Here is an 18136-nt window from a genome sequence, read left to right as displayed (position 1 = left end):
GTATCTGTGTGTGTGTGTGTGTGTGTAAATATGTAAAGTTCTAAGGACCAGTTGGTTTTATTTTTGTTTTAAATAATGCCACTAAAAATCCATTTGACTCTTTAATTCAAAGTTGCAAAACTGACAGACCTTTTTGCTAGACATAGGTAATTAGTGTTGTTTGGCTTTGGGATTTGGCATTTAACCCTTAAAAGGTAACTCAATGCTTTACAAAATTTAAAATGTTTTTAAGTTGTGGCTGCAGCAGGGCAGTCAAAATCAGGAGAATATAAAAAAAAAAAATTCTGGATTCTTTTTGTTTGTTAGTTTTGTTTTTTGTTTGTTTGTTTTTGTAACAAAATAGCAGATGAGAGTTGTAGTAAAAAAAAAAAAATTAAAAAAAGACAGTGCCCTTCTGAAGCAACAGCAGGGGTGAGGTGCACAAAACAAAAAGAAGCAATGTTAGAAACACTGAGTCTTAAAATGGCTCTGAGTAATCAGACTGTCACTTTGATAAAGGTACATGAAAACTCTGTAAGCAAAAAAAGAAATAGTTACACCTTATGTAAAAATGGATCTGGATAATGTTATAGAAGTTAAACTATGGAAGGAATGTGCATTTGCCCCAGAACATGTGCAGGGTATATTGTAGAAGGGGCAAAAGAAATGCAAACATACCATGCTACTTAATTAAAATGCTGTTAGGGCTCCAAAGGGAGCCACAATAGGTTGGGATTTCTTTTTTAGATTGCTGTGTGTTTTGGAAGCAGAAGTTAAAAGTAATGAAAACTCTGGTGAAAGTTGGTTGTGTCCCTTTTAAGATAGAGTCTCTGAGCTGCTGATGGCTTTAAATCCAAAAGCAGGAAGTGTCTGTGAAAATGCAAATGACCTAAATGATAAAGGAAGGAAAGAACTAGCAGCACAAAGGAGCTGCAGATAAAGGACACACCTGGTCAGCAAACAAATTGTCGGGGAATAACATCCCTGGCATAGGCATTGGGCCACCTTAAACAGCCCTACACAAGCCTCCTTCAAGCCGCAGTGCAGGTGATATGCCAATGGCAGGCCTGTAGCACATAATGAAAGATAATTCCCACCTCCCCTCCCAATTTATTACTAGTTTACAAGGCAAATGTATTTCTGTCCCTGACGTTGCTAGCTAAGAGTGTTGAATAGTGATCCCCAACTCTTATGGAGTGATTTTCATCCGTAGATCCCAAAGTGCTTTTCAAAGGAGACCAATATCACTATCCCCATTTTACAGATGGGGAAACTGATGCATAAAGAGATGAAATGGCTCATCCATGGTTACCCTGCAGGCCAATGGCCAAACTGGGAAGAGAATTGAGGTCTCCTGAGTCCTAGTCCAGTGCTCTGTATACTTGATCATGTCCAGTTGTGGTAGTCTCGGACCTTTGAATCATTCTGGCTGTTCATTCCTAGGGTTAGTTTCTCCATACCATGCAGCAGTGTTGTTAGTGAGACTGGAGCTTTTAGTTCCAAGTTTGGGGGTTTTTAAACATTTCCATTTATAATCTTTTTCTCTTACAGATGTTCAGAAAGGCCTTGGTAAAGATGTTTGAATCTAAAGAATTGGATTGTGTCTTCCTAGAGACAAACATGAGTATAAAGAAACGATATCATATGGTATATGAATGCATTCCTCTCCCAAAAGAACTGGGGGATATGGCTCCCATCTACTTTAAGGTATTTGAAAAGTGGTTAATCTTCAGTCAGTTCAGTGGCTTTCCCATATTCCTTTTATTTCTGACTTCTTGAGTACAGCTGTTGAAAAACACATCTTTTTTGCCTATCACGTTATAACCCTTGGTGTTAGAATAGCTGTGTCTTATTAACCCTACTTCAGGAACTATAGCAGGGTTTGAACCTCTCTTTAGACAGGTGAGCCAGTGGAAGAGCTGTTCTTCTCTGTGCAGGGTTCTAATACCTGACACTCTGTTAGATTCCACAAGAAGCTGAATTCTTGCAGGGCTATAAGTGTTTGCGATACCATTAATTCCTGCAGGAGAAACTCAAAACCCAAAATGGGTCTTAGCAGGTTAGTAAAAAAGGATTTTCAAACATTTTAATATGTGGGAATTTATACCATTTAAATGTATCTATGTGTTCTATTAGGGCCAAACCCTATGCTCAGCACCCAGACTGAGGAAGTGGACTCAGCACGAGAGAGGTCATCTGGGCAGGTGTGGAAGGAACACTACTTCCCCACTTCACACTGCAGAGTGCCAGCATAGCTGCTCCACGTCTGCTGCTGCAGCTCAGCGGCTGCCTTACCCTCCGCACTGCCTGTGTCCCAGCTCTGTGGGGAGCAATAGTCAGTGAATGTACATAGTAGCAGCTCCAGTGCCTGGCTGTGCTCTCTTCTCCCCCCCGACCAGAGGGGGTGGTCCCCATAGGCTTGTCAGAATCTACTTCCCATAGCAATAAACAGCGTATGGGGCCCTCTGTGCCTGCAGACATGGATAGTGCCTTGCTTCTTGAGGTTTTTTGAGTTTCCCTGGAATGAAATTACATTTTGTTTTGTTTCCAACAACATGTAACAGTCAATCTGACTAGTTCAGACACAGTAACTTGCTTTCACCACATGTGAAATTTTCCACCTGTTTGGTTTCATTAAATATCAAACTAGATGCTATTAAACCTTTCTTTCCCTTTAAACAATAAAAGGAATGTAATGCACAAGATCTAATACAGAGTTATTTGAACATAACAAGTGTTTCTACTATTAAAATACATCGGAACTGACATTTAAAATGTAGGTGCAGCGGATTCCATTCCCATACTATGAGGGCAGACACGTAGCATTATAAGTCTTTGAATGCCAGTAGCCTTCTAAGTTGGATTCTACTGCAGAAAAGAACAGTAAAATTTAATGAACTCATAAGTGGCTTTTAGTGAGCATGGTGATAGGAATGTGTGACCTATGACTTTTGTATTCTCTATTAAATTGAAAGTTCTTGTTTGAATATCATTTGTTAGGCAAAAGTTAGATTGTGGTTATAAAACTAAAGAAGTAAAAGAAACAGAATTAAATGACTATGTGAACATTTCCCACTATTTCTATAAAATATTTACATTCTGAAAATTGCAGAAATGTTGCCAAAAATAAAGCTACTTCCTTAGCAGAGAAATTATTGGTATTCACATTGCATAGTATACCTCATCATTTACTTTATCACATTAAAAAGTTACACTTTGTGCTTTGCTGTGTGAGGGGCTGTTTTCACATTTAGATACAATGCTTTTACAGAAAGCTATACTGGAGTCTGATGAAGAGTGGTCCATGAACAAGAAGTTGATTGATCTTTCTTCAAGGGATGTCAGGAAGTCTGTAAGTACTGAAGCTCATTTAACGTGAAATGTTTGTATGATCAGTCAACCTCTAAATCAATGTGTACCTCAGAAAGAGAGAGAAAGACCAATTAGGTGAGAGGGCCAAGTCCCATGGAATAAACACAGATGACGAAGACATGATGGGTATTAGGGGCCTGATCCAACTTACATTTAAGTCAATGAAAAGATTACCATTGATTCCAGTAGGCATTGGATTGGACTCAAAGTACTAGCTGAGATCAAATTGCTGGTTGCAGGCAATTCCTAGCACCATATCCTTATAAACAATTTAAAAAACTGAGGGGAGAACCTAAGGGAGGTTGGTTACTGGGCTAGAAAAATGGTGGTATAATTTTGCATGCGCCCAGTATGGACTACTATCCTGTTACAGTACATACTGGAGATTTCAGGTATAAATACCAACCCTATTTTTAAAAGGAGAGAAAAATAATGTATCTATCTGTACAGCATTGTACTGTACAGCATCTTTATATCGAGTAGTTATTAAAGGAACAGTGCCAGGTTTTTTAGGTTTAAAAACTGGCCTACCTTGACAGCAGTCTCCTGTTGAAGTTACCCGTTAGAAATCCATGACCTGAGCCTGGGTTGCACCGGGCAATTTTGGCCTACATGCACACGCAATATGTTGTTAAACACACAGGATCTATTGTGTGTTACTATGTAATGGTACGTTGCATGTCTTCTCAAGATAGATAGATATATAGTTTCGGCAGCAGCAATCAGTTTGTGCGGGGTGGAAAAAGATGGAATCAGATGATGAGACCTTCAACATTAGACCACTTTTGAGGCAGGTCAGTTTTTAGACTAACAACCTTGAAGATGTCCCTTTAAATGAGGAAAGTGTATCAAGCATGAAATGTTACACAGTTGAGTAATTTTAACATTTTCATTTCTGTCAGTTCACTGTAGGACTTGAGCCTCCTTAGATCTTAAATCTTTCCAGAGCTTTCTTAGTTTCATAAAGTATTCTGTCTGCTTCATTAGTTACCTTGTCTATTCCTGACAAAACACCTATCTCTCTACTACTATTTTCTTTAATGTAGTTGTCTCTTCTCTTGTTAAAAGCCATTTATATTCTTTATTATCCTGTTGTTGTGCTGATACCATGGATTTTGTGTGGTCTCAGTAAGCCATGGTATTTTAGGTCATCAAATTCATTGATTTGTCTTTTTATTTCATAATCCATCTCTTAGTATTACCAACTCCTTATTTCTTAGAGTGGGTCTGCTCAGTGATCTTATTGAGGATCTTTAAAAACAGCAAGGAGTTAGGTGGCACCTCAAAGACTAACATCTTTATTTGGGCATAAGCTTTCTTCGGTAAAGAAACACTTGTTCAGATGCATGAAGAAGTGGTTTTTTACCCACGAAACCTTATGCCCAAATAAATCTGTTAGTCTTTAAGGTGCCACCGAACTTCTTGTTGTTTTTGTGGATACAGACTAACATGGCTACCCCCTGATAATTGAGGATCTTTGTTTCTTGAGGCATCATACTGCAGGAAGGTTGCCACAGATTGTAGATTTTGTTTGCAGTGGTTGATTGTTTCCATCTTTCTCACTGTCATTCAGGCTCCTTATCTTGATTCTCTTCCTTTTTATTATATCTAAGCGACCCACCATGTATTATACATTAGTTAGATAGAACCACAGGTGTGCATGACGTTTTAGACAACTGCAACTGACAAAGTTTACAATCTAAAACAGATCTTGCAACGGTAAGTTAATTCTTTACTTTATCCCATCTGTGTTTATTCAGCATATAAGTCTAACAGCATATTTATTTTGCTCAGCCTGATTTAAACACACTTTATCAACTATAGACCACACGTAACATGTCTTTAAAGGGCAGTACACTGTATACGCAGGGTCAAATCCTGGTCCTATTGAAGTCAATGGCAAAACACCCCTAAAGTTTATTGAGTCCGTTAGAGCCTAGTGTCTAGAAATTTTTTTTAATAAACTGCGATTTTAGCTTGATGATTTGCTTCTTCTATCTCCCCATTACATTTTCCTTCTTCTTGATGTCTTGTATAAGAGAATATACATGTTCAATTTGTCAGGAATAAATTTTAAGGTTTTTTTTGTTATCCTGATCATGCTCTTTTCCCATTAGATTAAAGTTCTTATGTTTGATTGTGTCTATATTGTGCTAGATTATAGTTATATATCTTTCCCAGTAGTTAATGGTATACTATGAAGAATGGTAATGACAAAAATCAGCTTTATTTATTGAAAGAGTCTATTGTAATAAATTAATGCAGTCTCACTTTTGAGCAGGAGATTGATAATGGGTAGACAGAACCAAATGCAGTAGAACCAGAAACTGCTCAGCAGGTCACCTATTTCCAGCACCCAGACACCCAGTCCCTAATGGGATCCAAACCCCAAATAAATCCATTTTACTCTGTATAAAGCTTATACAGGGTAAACTCATAAATTGTCCACCCTTTATAACACTGATAGAGAGATATGCACAGCTGTTTGCTCCCCCAGGTATTAATCGCTTACACTGGGTTAATTAATAAAAAAGTGATTTTATTAAGTATAAAAAGTAGGATTTAAATGGTTTCAAGTAATAACTGATCACCATCCTCTTTATAACTTCCCTTAACATATTTGAAGAGAGTTATTAGGTTCTCTCTGTCTTCTTTTCTCAAGACTAAACATGCCTAGTTTTTTTAACCGTTTGTCATAGGTAAGTTTAAACCTTTTATCATTTTTGTTGCTCTCCTCTGGTCTCTCTCCAGTTTCTCCACATCTTTCCTAAAGTGTGGTGACCAGAATTGGACACACTACTCCGTCTGGTGCCTCATTAATGCTGAGTAAAGCAGGACAGCTGCCTCCTGTGCCTGACATACAACATTCTTGTTAACTCCAGAGTGATATTAACCTTTTTTGTAACTCATTCAATTTGTGATCCACTGTCACCACCAGATCTTTTTCATCAGTACTACTGCCTACCCAGTTATTCCCCATTTTGTAGTTACGCATTTAATTTTTCCTTCTTAAGTGAAGTACTTTGCACATGTCTTTATTAAATATCCGTCTTGTTCAATTTAGACCATTTCTCCATTTTGGCAAGGTTGTTTTGAGTTTTAGTCCCACCCTCCAAAGTGTTTGCAAATCCTCCTAACTTGGTGTCATTCACAGATTTTATAAGCATACTCTCCACTCCAAGATCCAAGTAATCAAAGTATTGCATAGTACTAGACCCAGGACAGACTGCTGTGGGACCTCACTAGATAAGCCCTCTCCGTTTGACAGCGAACCATTGATAACTGCTCTTTGAGTACGGTCTTTCAACCAGTCGTGCACCCACTTTTTACTAATTTCATCTAGACCAAATTTCCCTAGTTTGCTTATGAGAATGTCATGTGGGACTGTGTCAAAAGCCTTACCAAAATCAAAATATATCACATCTGCTGCTGCTTCCATATCCACTAGGCCAGCAACCCTGTCAAAGAAGGAAATTAGGTTGGTTTGGCATGATTTGTTCTTGATAAATCTCTGCTGCCTATTCCTTATAACCCTATTATCCTCTAGGTGCTTACAAATTTATTGTTTAATCAATTGTTTATATAACACAAGCCATATAATTTCACCTAGTAATTGCTGTGCCAAACCAGTGGCATTGGGAACAATTTTTATAGTGCGGGTGTTGAAAGCCATTGTACAAAACGGTAAACACTGTATATGATGGACACCAAGCCAGAGGGTGCTACCTCACCCCCAGTGTGCCTAGTTCCAGCACCCCTGTGCCAAATCCATAATTTCTGATTGTGCTAAAGTAGATCATTTGGCCCTGACTCAGGGCTGTGCCTGGGGACACAATCTAGCCCTTAGCTTGAAAGCTCTTTGAGTCAGGAACCTTGTCATTTTTTGGGGGGGGGGGTAAAGCATCATTCATGCAAATGACACTATATGAATCATAACTTTAATGTAATTTCACCTTCAATGTTCTGGTTTTCTTATCGTAGACACCAGAAAGTACAACCAGTATAGATTCCTGGAAGCCAACCACTAATTGCACTGAATTTTCCCAATTCAAGTAAATCCAAATAAATGTTTCCATTTCTAATTTCTCATAGCCTACAGTACTAACTCCCCTTATAGCTCTAGTTACAGGTTTTTTAGATCATTTCTTTTGGCAGCTATCAAAACCCAGGATTTTTAGAATTCTCTACTCCAACATCCCAAAATCAGTGCCATAGCCGGTAGGTTCTAAAACTCTAGGTACAAGGACCTACTTTTCATTTTTGATATTGTAGTGCAGAGCATACTGCTTTGTTCTGGTCAACAACTTTTTTTCTATTATGTATCACAGTAGGCCTTATGGTATCACGTGGGAGTTACTATGCCTACATCTGCATGTCAAAAGAGCTATATTATTCCTAGAAACACTGATCTCCCTGATGGGGCAGGTCTCAAGAGGTCATTATAGTAGTTTATGTTGTCTCCACCCACTGTTTTATGTTTTTAGCCATGGAAACACCCTCATATTTTATGTATTGATAACTTGTAATTGAGGTATTGAGGGCTCATTAAAAAAAGTTATATATTTTCTTTTAAGTAAAGATTATAAATTCTAAGAATATGGTGCAACAAAAGATGAACTGATGAATTTATGTAGGCACTCTACAAAATAAGTACAAGGAACCAAGATGTTCCTTGTTTCATAATACACACACACACACACACACACACACACACACACACACAAGTTGTGTGTATATATATAAGTTGTTGACCTTTTTTATATTTGCTTGTTATTCACCCTATAATAAGTGTTAATTTTAGAGTGTGTGTGTGTGTGTGTGTGTGTGTATATATATATATATAACACTTATTATTATAGTGTGAATAACAAGCAAATATAAAAAAAGGTTCCTACCTACTCCGAAAGCGTTTTGCAATCTAAAGTCAGAGAGAAAACACAGATCATTGTGGAGATGGGAATGTGGCAGGACAAAGGCTTATAAAAGGATGAGGATATCAATTCTGGGAGTTAAGTTTTACTTGAAGAGCAGGAGATAAAAGTCCGATCTTCTATAAATGTGAACAAAGTACTTTTCAACACAGAACCTTCAGCTCCTGAATAGTTTTCATGGCGGTAGCTCTGTGGTGATCGGATGCTACTTAGTAGTTCTGGTACTGTTCCTGGTACAAACTCCATTCCATCCGTCATCCTGTTTCCACAGGATTTCTTCATTGTTGCTTCCATGTTCTGTGCAGCGAGGGAATACTAGGGACTCGGTGCATCCTCTTTCGTTATTTAGCATTGTTTCCATCTCCTTAAGCCATGAAGATGAGGAAATGTTACTAGAAAGCATTGTTATTACCTGTTTCAAGACAATCAGAACCAATATATCAAAGCTTTGTTTCATTTTCTAGATACAAACCTAAATTTCAAGGATAAGTGCTTCTAACATAACATAATTTGTTTTTCCTTTCCCCCTCATGGCATTTCTCCTCTTTTATTATTCCTCTTTGATAACTACAGCACTAAATTAGTTATGGGAGTGCAGTGCCAGAACAATTTGTAAAGCAAATTTAAATTTAAGTTAAAAATAATTCAGGAAGAGTTTGTCAGCATACCCACACTGCAGGTTTAGTTGTGTATAGTCCTGATCCATTTAAGTACTGAAATATAAATACATGCTGTTGATTTGCATAGCAATAACGAGAGACAGCATAATGAGTTTACGGTTTTCAGTTTAGGGCTCCTTCTTGTTATAGTGGACTATATTGAGCTCTGCTGCTGGTGGGTGCAGTTTCCACTGCAGTCAATGAGAGTTATGCCTGCTTACCCCATAGCTGAATTTGACCCAGTATGTGGAAGAGAATTAATGGAAAGGTCTTGGTCAGGATTAGGACAAGATATAGAAGTTCTCCCCCTCACTGTCTTCATAGACTTAAACAGGATCTACAGAAGGCTCCTAGACATAGACTAAAAGACCAACCTTACCCACATTAGTTATTGGTGCTTTAAGAATCAACTGTCAACTTGATTTTTTTTTTAAAATTGACGTCCGTGCAGGACTGTGTACAGCATTCAAATAGTCAAGTTTCTAATAGCTCCCTTTAAATGATTTGTCTTAAACATTTTTTAAAAATGTCTTTAAAACAATCAGGGTTTTTCTGCTCTCTTGATCTTGTTTAGAAAGTTTTTTAGGCAGGCTTGAAAACAAGAACTCCCTCTTCCACTCTCATAGAATCATAGAATATCAGGGTTGGAAGGAACCGCAGGAGGTCATCTAGTCCAACCCCCTGCTCAAAGCAGGACCAATCCCCAACTAAATCATCCCAGCCAGGGCTTTGTCAAGCCTGACCTTAAAAATATCTAAGGAAGGAGATTCCACCACCTCCCTAGGTAACGCATTCCAGTGTTTCACCACCCTCCTAGTGAAAAAGTTTTTCCTAATATCCAACCTAAATCTCCCCCACTGCAACTTGAGACTATTACTCCTTGTTCTGTCATCAGCTACCGCTGAGAACACTCTAGATCCATCCTCTTTGGAACCCCCTTTCAGGTAGTTGAAATCAGCTATCAAATCCCCCCCTCATTCTTCTCTTCCGCAGACTAAACAATCCCAGTTCCCTCAGCCTCTCCTCATAAGTCATGTGTCCCAGTCCCTTAATCATTTTTGTTGTCCTCCGCTGGACATTTTCCAATTTTTCCACATCCTTCTTATAGCGTGGGGCCCAAAACTGGACACAGTACTCCAGATGAGGCCTCACCAGTGTTGAATAGAGGGGAACAATCACGTCCCTCGACGTGTCTCTCTCCTTTGTCTTTTTGTGCACACCTCTGTATGGGTGCTGCCTATTCAGTTTCCCTTTCAGCCTTATTTGCTGCTGGTAAACACCCTCCTGCAGGGCTAGAGAAAGTGTGTGCCAGTGAGCTCCCCCCAGATGAGAGTGAGGTCATTATTCTAGTGCATGAGACAAGATGTGCTAATGACCTAAGCAAAACAGTGCAATTCACACACAGTGCTGTTACATGAGAGAAGCTATGAAAAAGGGAGAAACATATTTTTTCCTTTAATCTCTTTCCACATGTTACAAATAACCTCTAAGTTTACTACAACAGCAGGTCAGAATTTAATTTACAGGAGCAAATGTGATTTGTCAAGTCAACACTGGTTTTTAAAGCATTCCAGATTTTGTTGATAAGCAGACATCATAATCCCATGTGTCAGCTATTGAATAATTCATTTTTTTAATTCGCTATTATATTTTAACAAACGTCTTAATCAAAATTTTTCTTTTCATTTTGGTTTCTAATAAAAGGATCTCTAGCTGTAATGGAAAATAACACAAATATTGAAATAGCCACATAGTTCAGGCTGCTAAAGAAAATTTAATGAAGATTGTAAGCAATGATAGTTGATATATGTAGTAGTATAGACCTGTATACTGTAAGGGACACTATATATTGAAGCCATATTAAACAAGTCACACAATGTTATCACTCATAAATTACCTGATTCGCTAATTATCAAAGTCATGTCCTTACACAAAAATAAACAAAGCCTACCAGGAGAGAGGAAGAACTTTGTTTAGCCTTTTGGAACTGTTTTCAAGTAAGACAATGCAACCCCCTTTTTCCTCTTCCAAGGTCATTCTTTACTCAATAGTTTTAAACCTGACTTTAAATGCTTCCCTATAGATGATGATGTATGTTGCAAAATAAATTAATTTGCACCCTCTATGGGAATTCTTATCTTAAACAACCTGTGTTCTATATCATTTTATTTGAAAGCCATTTGTAAAACACCACCCATGATAGTTATGAGACGTGGCCTGGAACAGAGGAAGTATTTGTGAGTTTGAGACACAATAACTCTTACCATCTGTCTATGCAGGAACATGCTCAGCAATCAGTAGAGATTAAATAGTGTGCTGCCATGAAGCAGCAGTACTCCACTTGTAACACCATAGCAACTAATGAATCTTTCAAGGGCACCTCTCCCTCTTCTCCCAATGAAAATTTTTAGCGGTATCTCTTGGCTGGCTGGCCAATTCATTGCGAGCTCAGCAAACTATGAAAATCTCCCCTTCAACAGGCTAGTCCATAATTTCCATGACTTGTGTAGTGGGGCTGTTCCAGCACTGTATCCCTGCCTTTGTTTTTTTCTAAAAAGTTCTTTTTTTCGGGGCATCAAAATGGCCACCGATAAAGGCGTCTGACTAAAATCTGGGGCATTTGTCTTTACTACGTCATACTCTTCATCCCTTGCAATAATTTAACGTGCAGTCCTGCTTCTTAAATTTCCCCATGCTTGACACAGCTATAGTCCAGAAGGTAAGGAAATCTCTGATGCTGATGGTTCTCTCTTAATACATATATCTCTCTAAGCCAGTCTCCTCTCCATGCCTTCAGTCTCACCACATTTGATGTTATAACCTTCTTCTCTGCATTTCCTGCCATCTGGATTCAACTTTCCTGAATCACTCCATGTCATCATCTCTCCATCTATTTTCAAACGTCTCTTCTTCCAGTTTCTGTATCCTGTTCTTTTCCCCTTCTTTTTTTTAACTCAGCAGCTGGATTATTTAACTGTATAAAAACGTATTTTTGTGATGCAGTTTGTAGAAAGATGCAGTACAATATGGATAGGTCTACACAGTGTTTTGGAGTGAGCCTCCTAGCCCGGCTTGTCAGAGTTGGGCCAGTGGGGCTTGTGCTAGCACTCTGAAAATAGTGATATAGACAGTGCTTTTAAATTGTGGCTTGTACCGGAGCTTGGGCTGTGAAGCCCATCCACCTTCCAAGGTGTCACAGCCTGAGCAACAGTCCAATCTGCAACTTCAAAGCGCTGTCTATAATAGCTATTTTTAGAGTGCTAGCAGGAGCCCACTACCCCGAGTCAGGCAACCTGGGCTGGAGGCTTGCCCCAGAATGCTGTGTAGATATACCCTATACGGCCCCGATCCTGCAAATACATATGGGCATATTTAACTTCACTTACATTGTTAGTCCCATTGACTTGCCTAAGTCTTCGCAGGATCAGGGCCTAAATTTCTTCTGTGTTAGTACTGACTGCCAATTTTAAAAACAACTTTCACTTTTAATAAATTGTGGGGCGGCTTAATTAAAAACAGAAGTTATTTTGTAAATAGTCTATTAAAATATCTAAAATGCATGTTTTTCGTATGTATTTAGATTCCTAGAGGCTTGCCCTACTTCTCTGTGGACTTCGGCCTTCAAGGAGGCTTTGCTCACGTAATCGAAGATCAGCACAAGTTCCCTCATTATTTTGGAAAGGTATTGACATGTACAAGTCCAAAGCACCAGTCATGTATTGAATTTTTTGTATTAGTAATTAAATCAGACATCACCAACACTGAGCTATTTTAACATACTTTATCACAGTTTAGTAGATGGTAGTAGATTTTCTACGCAATGCTTTGGGATTTAAGTCACATATGTGAGAACCAAAGGCTAATTGAGGGGGATCTTGTCAGGCTTTTGGGCTGACTGACTGATACCCACCTTCATCCTCAAAGGTTCTGGATCCACATTGCTAATTGAAAGAAGTGTGATTCAGTGTTGAATCACACTTATATATCAGTTTTATAAATGTTACTAAAACTATTGAACAAAAATAAAAGCAAGAGTGCATATCACCAAAGCTAACCTACTGTTCATAATGAAGGCTATGGTTATGTCATGGAGGTCATGGAATCCGTGACTTCCAGAGACCTCTGTGACATTTTCTGCTTCAGACGCGGGGCTGGAGCTGTCAGCCAGTGGGGGCCCTGCAGCTGCCAGCCCCAGAGCTCCAAGCTGTGGCAGGAGGCTCCCTCAGAGCTCTGAGCCCCTGAGGGCAGTTGGGGGCCCTGCAGTTCCCAGATGCCTGCCCGGAGCTCCAAGCCGCCAGAGCTCTGAGCCATAGCAGGGACCGCCGCAGGTCCGAGCCGCCACAGGCAGCCCCTGGAGCGCCCACCTGTTTGGGACGTCAGGTGGCCCCTGGAGCGCCCAGCCACCGTGGGTGGAAGGCAACCCCCGAAGGTTTGAGTAATGGCAGGCAGGCCCCTGGAGTTCCAAACTGGAGCAGGGGGCCCCAGCAACTCCCAGCCACCTGTCCTGAAGCTCCCAGCTGCTGTGAGCGGCAGCAGCGGTGGGTGCTGGACCCCCCCACTCCTCATTTTGTCAGGGTTATTTTTAGTAAAAGTCATGGACAGGTCATGGTCTTCTGTGAATTTTTGTTTACTGCCAGTGACCTGTCTATGAAATTACTATGGCAAAAATTACCATCACAAAATCTTAGCCTTATTCATAATACTAAACTAAACTAAGACTAACACAGTGCAACTGTCAAATCAAGGTCAAATCAACAAGTTAGTCTCAATATTGAAGTGGATTCAAATAATCAGATTACTTCATTTATCAGATTAATACAACAAATAATCCTTATAAATTCGAAGAAGGTGGCTGTCCATTTGATTGTAACTCCACCAAAAGAATTTCACCCAAGTCAGTTGAATCTATAAGTGGGACCTGGTTGATATTTTGATACTGACACTAAATTATCTCATGTTAAAACAACAACCTACAAACCAATTACAAAGCTTCCTGATTAGATTTCAATTCTAGCGTGGTGGCTACTGGTTTACTCTCCAAACTCCCTACAAAAATATTTTGTTAGTCCGTATTATAATACTTAGATAAGCGGAAATTAGATAGTTTAGCACCCAAATTTACATGTGACCATTAAAGTTTTTTAGAACTAAGATGCTTAAGGTAATGGGGGTTCACAAAGTCTTCAGCTCTCTGAGCCTTCTAGATCCTCATGGAGTAGGAGATGAAACTGCAGTCAAGGGACAAATGGTGATCTTGCTGGCACAGCACTTCTCTCTAGCATGCCTTCAGGCCTGGAGATTGGCCAAAGGCTGGCGTAGCCCGTCGGTTGATTTATTGATTTCCTCTCCTTGAGGTGATCCACGTCAGAATTTCTGGAATGTGAATCTTCCCTCAGGTGGCTCGGTGACCCGAAAGGCGAGCTTCACTCACTCTATCTTGCAGAGAGTCTCCCTCCAAGCCCTTTGAGCAAATTAAATGTGAGGCTACCCTGGAGACATGCAACTGGGAGGGTGAGCGGAGGGATAGCTCAGTGGTTTGAGCATTGGCCTGCTAAACCCAGGGTTGTGAGTTCAATCCTGGAGGGGGCCATTTAGGGATCTGGGGCAAAAATTGGGGATTGGTCCTGCTTTGAGCAGGGCGTTGGACTTGATGACCTCCTGAGGTCCTTCCAATCCTGATATTCTGTGATTCTATGAACTTGGTCCCATCAGATTTGAGTTAGACCTTCCTCAGCTAGTCTCACTTTTGGGAAAAGTCCCACTTAAGCCAGCAATTACAAAATATTCAGTTTTTGCATACCACAGAGACTGTCAAAATATCAAGAATACAGAACACAAAACCATTTTTGAGGAGGTTGACATGGCTTTGTCCAGGTGAAAGGTCTTGAGATGACATTGTGTTACAGAAGAGTCTATCCAAAATCCTATCAAACTAACTAATTGAGAAGACCTAGCAACAACAAGCCACTCAGCATTCATCCATCAGCAAAACTAATTCACGACCAGATGTCGTCGTTCTTCTCACAAACAAGACAATTTAATAATCTTTATATTTGGGAGCTAGGCCATAAGTCAAACAGCTTGTCTTTTGAAAGTTTCATCTTGATAGAGAAAAATTTCTTTAAGAACCTTTCAAGATGAAATTCATTTAAGAAATAAAAAGAATTCAAGTTTGTATAACATCTGTACTCCCATATATGCTATTTCTGTCTCACATAACTGATAATATTACTAGGAGTTATGTGGTTAAATCCCTGCATGTGTATGCTGAGAATTTATTGCATAAACTACGAATTGCAATAAAAGCTTACGTTTTTTATTAAGCCCCAGTAATAATTTCTTGGAAGAATCAGTAATGAAAAACCAGACAATAAGTGGACTTGGGGAATAATTTAATCTTTTTTCAGATATTGCTATGAACAGAGTGGGGGAGCCTGTGAATTTCTGGGCTTTCGTCTACTTAAATCACAAACTTACTAATACAACCATATAGCCCTAGAGTGGTATGATCCTTGCAGAGTGCATTTCAATGCTGTATCTGAGAAGTTGTTGGCTGAGTCACTCACCTGACAAGCTGAATTTTTTCCATTTTGCAGTCTAGTTTTGGAGAGTTTAAGGGTTTCAGAATTTAATTTCTTAAAATGTTCTATTTAGCTACATTCAGCCTTTCTAGTCTTTCATCCTTGACTATGTAGTGTTGTTGTAGCCATGTCAGTCCCAGCAGGGGCAGACTTAAGGAAAATGGTGCCCTGAGCAAACTTGTATTTTGGCGCACTGGCCCCCGTTGCCTTCCTAGGCTCCCCTTCCCCCCCAATCACCTCTGTCCCTCCTTCCTCCCTGGACTTCCCATCCAGGCTCCCCTTCCCATTCCTCTCAGGCCTCACTGCTTCCCCAGGCTCCCCACCCATTGCCTCCAGGCTCTGCTGACCCCCCCCCCCCCCCCTCCCCCATTGCCCTGAGCTCCCTTCCATGGCCTCGCACCCCAGGCCCATGCCACTCCTTGCCTCTTGACCATGGCACCCACCCGTAAGGCTGGCCCTTGGTCCCAGGATATTAGAGAGACAAGGTGGGTGAGTGACATATGAGGAAAATAGTGACAGAAGATATTACCATAACCTGAAACATACATATTCTTAAATTTGATTGCAAAATAGCCTTAAGTGCAGTCATACAACCATTCAGCCTTTTTCTTTATTTTCTCTTTTATACTTGCAAAGGAAATCATTGGTGGCATGCTGGACTTGGAACCAAGGCTTTGGAAAAAAGGAATTAGAGAGAACTTTGATGATCAGAGGAAGAAAGTGTTGCAATTTGCACAGTGGTGGAAACCATATGATATCACCAAAACTAAAGAATGAGTCCTTTACCCAACTGGATGAATCCAAAAGAGATATTGAGAGTGACAGTAATCAAGGACAGCATATACTATAAATTATTTTTTAAAGGATATTTCATATTTTAAGTAAAACACTGGTGTTTTATATGTTGCTAGTACACATTCTAAAAACTAGAAATACTGTTAAACTCCAGACTGTCCATATGCTCATCTTTTTTTCACAACACATATTTGACAGATGAATCAAACTAAACTGTAAGCCAATGGATCAGAAATATACAGAATTGTTTTTGTAAACTAAGCCAATAAAAAGGTAGACATCTGCAGAGCTAGTTAAATTCAGCAAAATGCAATTCGACTTTTGTATTTTTCTGACCTCTGAATTGGAGTTACTTATCTTCTGTTTAGGACAAAGTCAATATTAATTATTTGACTGACTATATTTTCTGACAGTGATTTAATCGTAAGGACATTTTGAATAATACACTGTTAAATTAGGAATATTTCTTGGAATTTTTTGTTTCTGTTTTTAGTCCCTCTGCTCTTTCAGATGAAGATCATTACATATATTTGACACCAATGCACTCTGCAGGTGAAATTCACCCCTGGCCAGAGGGCCTGTAATAAGGCTTTAAGTCCTACTTAAGCCTTTAAAGCAGGATTTATGTGATTGAAAGGCCCTGTGCTCAGAATGGAACAGTATTTGTGAACTGTGTTAAAATATGCTTCAAGCAGGCTTCCCACTGAACTGTTTTCTTATATAGTTCAGCTTACTATTGTGACCCAGTCAGGTTATGGAATGGATCGCTGAGATTCAAAGGACCGAAGAAAGTATTAGTATTTCATTAAATAAACTTTTGATGGGTTAAACAGTCACAGTCAATTAGTGTATTCCTTTAACATTCATTTTCTTTTTGTATAACATGAGTCATACAGAATAAAGTAAGCATGACCCAGTTACACAAATCTGGTGTGTCAATCATTTTGTACAGTAACCTTGCAAATCTGCCTCATTGTATTGCAGCTGGGAAGATCATTTTATAAATAAACCGCCATCTTTGTTTTAATTACTAATATATCGTTTTATGATGTTTCTTTGACAATGTTACAATTTACCGCTTGGACATCAGGGGCCATATCCTTGGCTTATGGAAATTGGTGTAGCCCCACTGAAGTCAGTGGGAGTAAGCCGATTTACACCAGCTAACCCCAAGTGTTGTGAATAGAACTGCACCAAAAAATTGTGGTGAATATGCCAAAACTGCATTTTGGGGGCAGTGAAAGTATTTGCAAATTTGGGTTGATTTTGGCAATTTGGTTTGGTCGAAAAAACCCCCCAAATAAAATTTTTTTTCAAGGTCTAAATGGTTTGTCTAGAAAATGTCAAAATAAACCAGCTGACATGTTTCAAATTAACTTGTTCAAAATGAAATGCTCATTCAAAACAACATTTTTTCATCTTGTCGAGGAAAAAAAACCAAACCACAACAAACTGAATTGTTTTACAGATATTTTGGTTCGGCTACTGAACCAAAAAATCAATGTATTTGCCACTCTAACTGCGACACCCACAATACCTTGACAGCCATTTTACACACACTTCCGCTGGGTGCACTCAAGGTTTTCAGCTGTAGCTTTTAAAAGCATAAGCCAATCTTTGTTCTGGCACATTGCCCCTTCTCAAATTACCACTTTCCACTTTTATCTGCCTCAATCAAGAGGACGTGGTTAGTTTTTCACTTTGAATTTTTCAGACACTATTCTCTAAAAGCGCATTGACTTGGCTCTCATTTTTGATTATATAAATCTAATGGGTTTTTGATCTAAAGTAAACTACATTGGAGAGAACATAGTGAAGA

At 39.3% G+C, this 18136-nt stretch overlaps 1 protein-coding gene across 6 annotated transcripts in view; it reads left to right on the top strand.

Annotated features, from left to right (window-relative positions):
* CWF19L2 (CWF19 like cell cycle control factor 2) overlaps positions 1–18136 on the top strand; it is a 175135-nt gene that overhangs the window by 142482 nt on the left and 14517 nt on the right. For 5 of the 6 annotated variants that reach the window (XM_037890131.2, XM_037890102.2, XM_037890109.2 and 2 more), the window contains 4 exons: positions 1531–1686; positions 3251–3331; positions 12522–12623; positions 16159–17237. In XM_037890131.2, the coding sequence (XP_037746059.1) occupies positions 1531–1686; positions 3251–3331; positions 12522–12623; positions 16159–16299 (480 nt within the window). In that variant the 3' untranslated portion in view covers positions 16300–17237. Of the gene's footprint in view, positions 1–1530; positions 1687–3250; positions 3332–12521; positions 12624–16158; positions 17238–18136 lie in introns of those variants that run through there. The other variant, XM_043529780.1, reaches the window with a different exon arrangement.

This window comes from Chelonia mydas, chromosome 1 (genome assembly GCF_015237465.2).
Source record: "Chelonia mydas isolate rCheMyd1 chromosome 1, rCheMyd1.pri.v2, whole genome shotgun sequence".
In the NCBI taxonomy this organism is placed as follows: domain Eukaryota; kingdom Metazoa; phylum Chordata; order Testudines; family Cheloniidae; genus Chelonia; species Chelonia mydas.
This window is presented reverse-complemented; position numbering and strand designations above follow the sequence as displayed.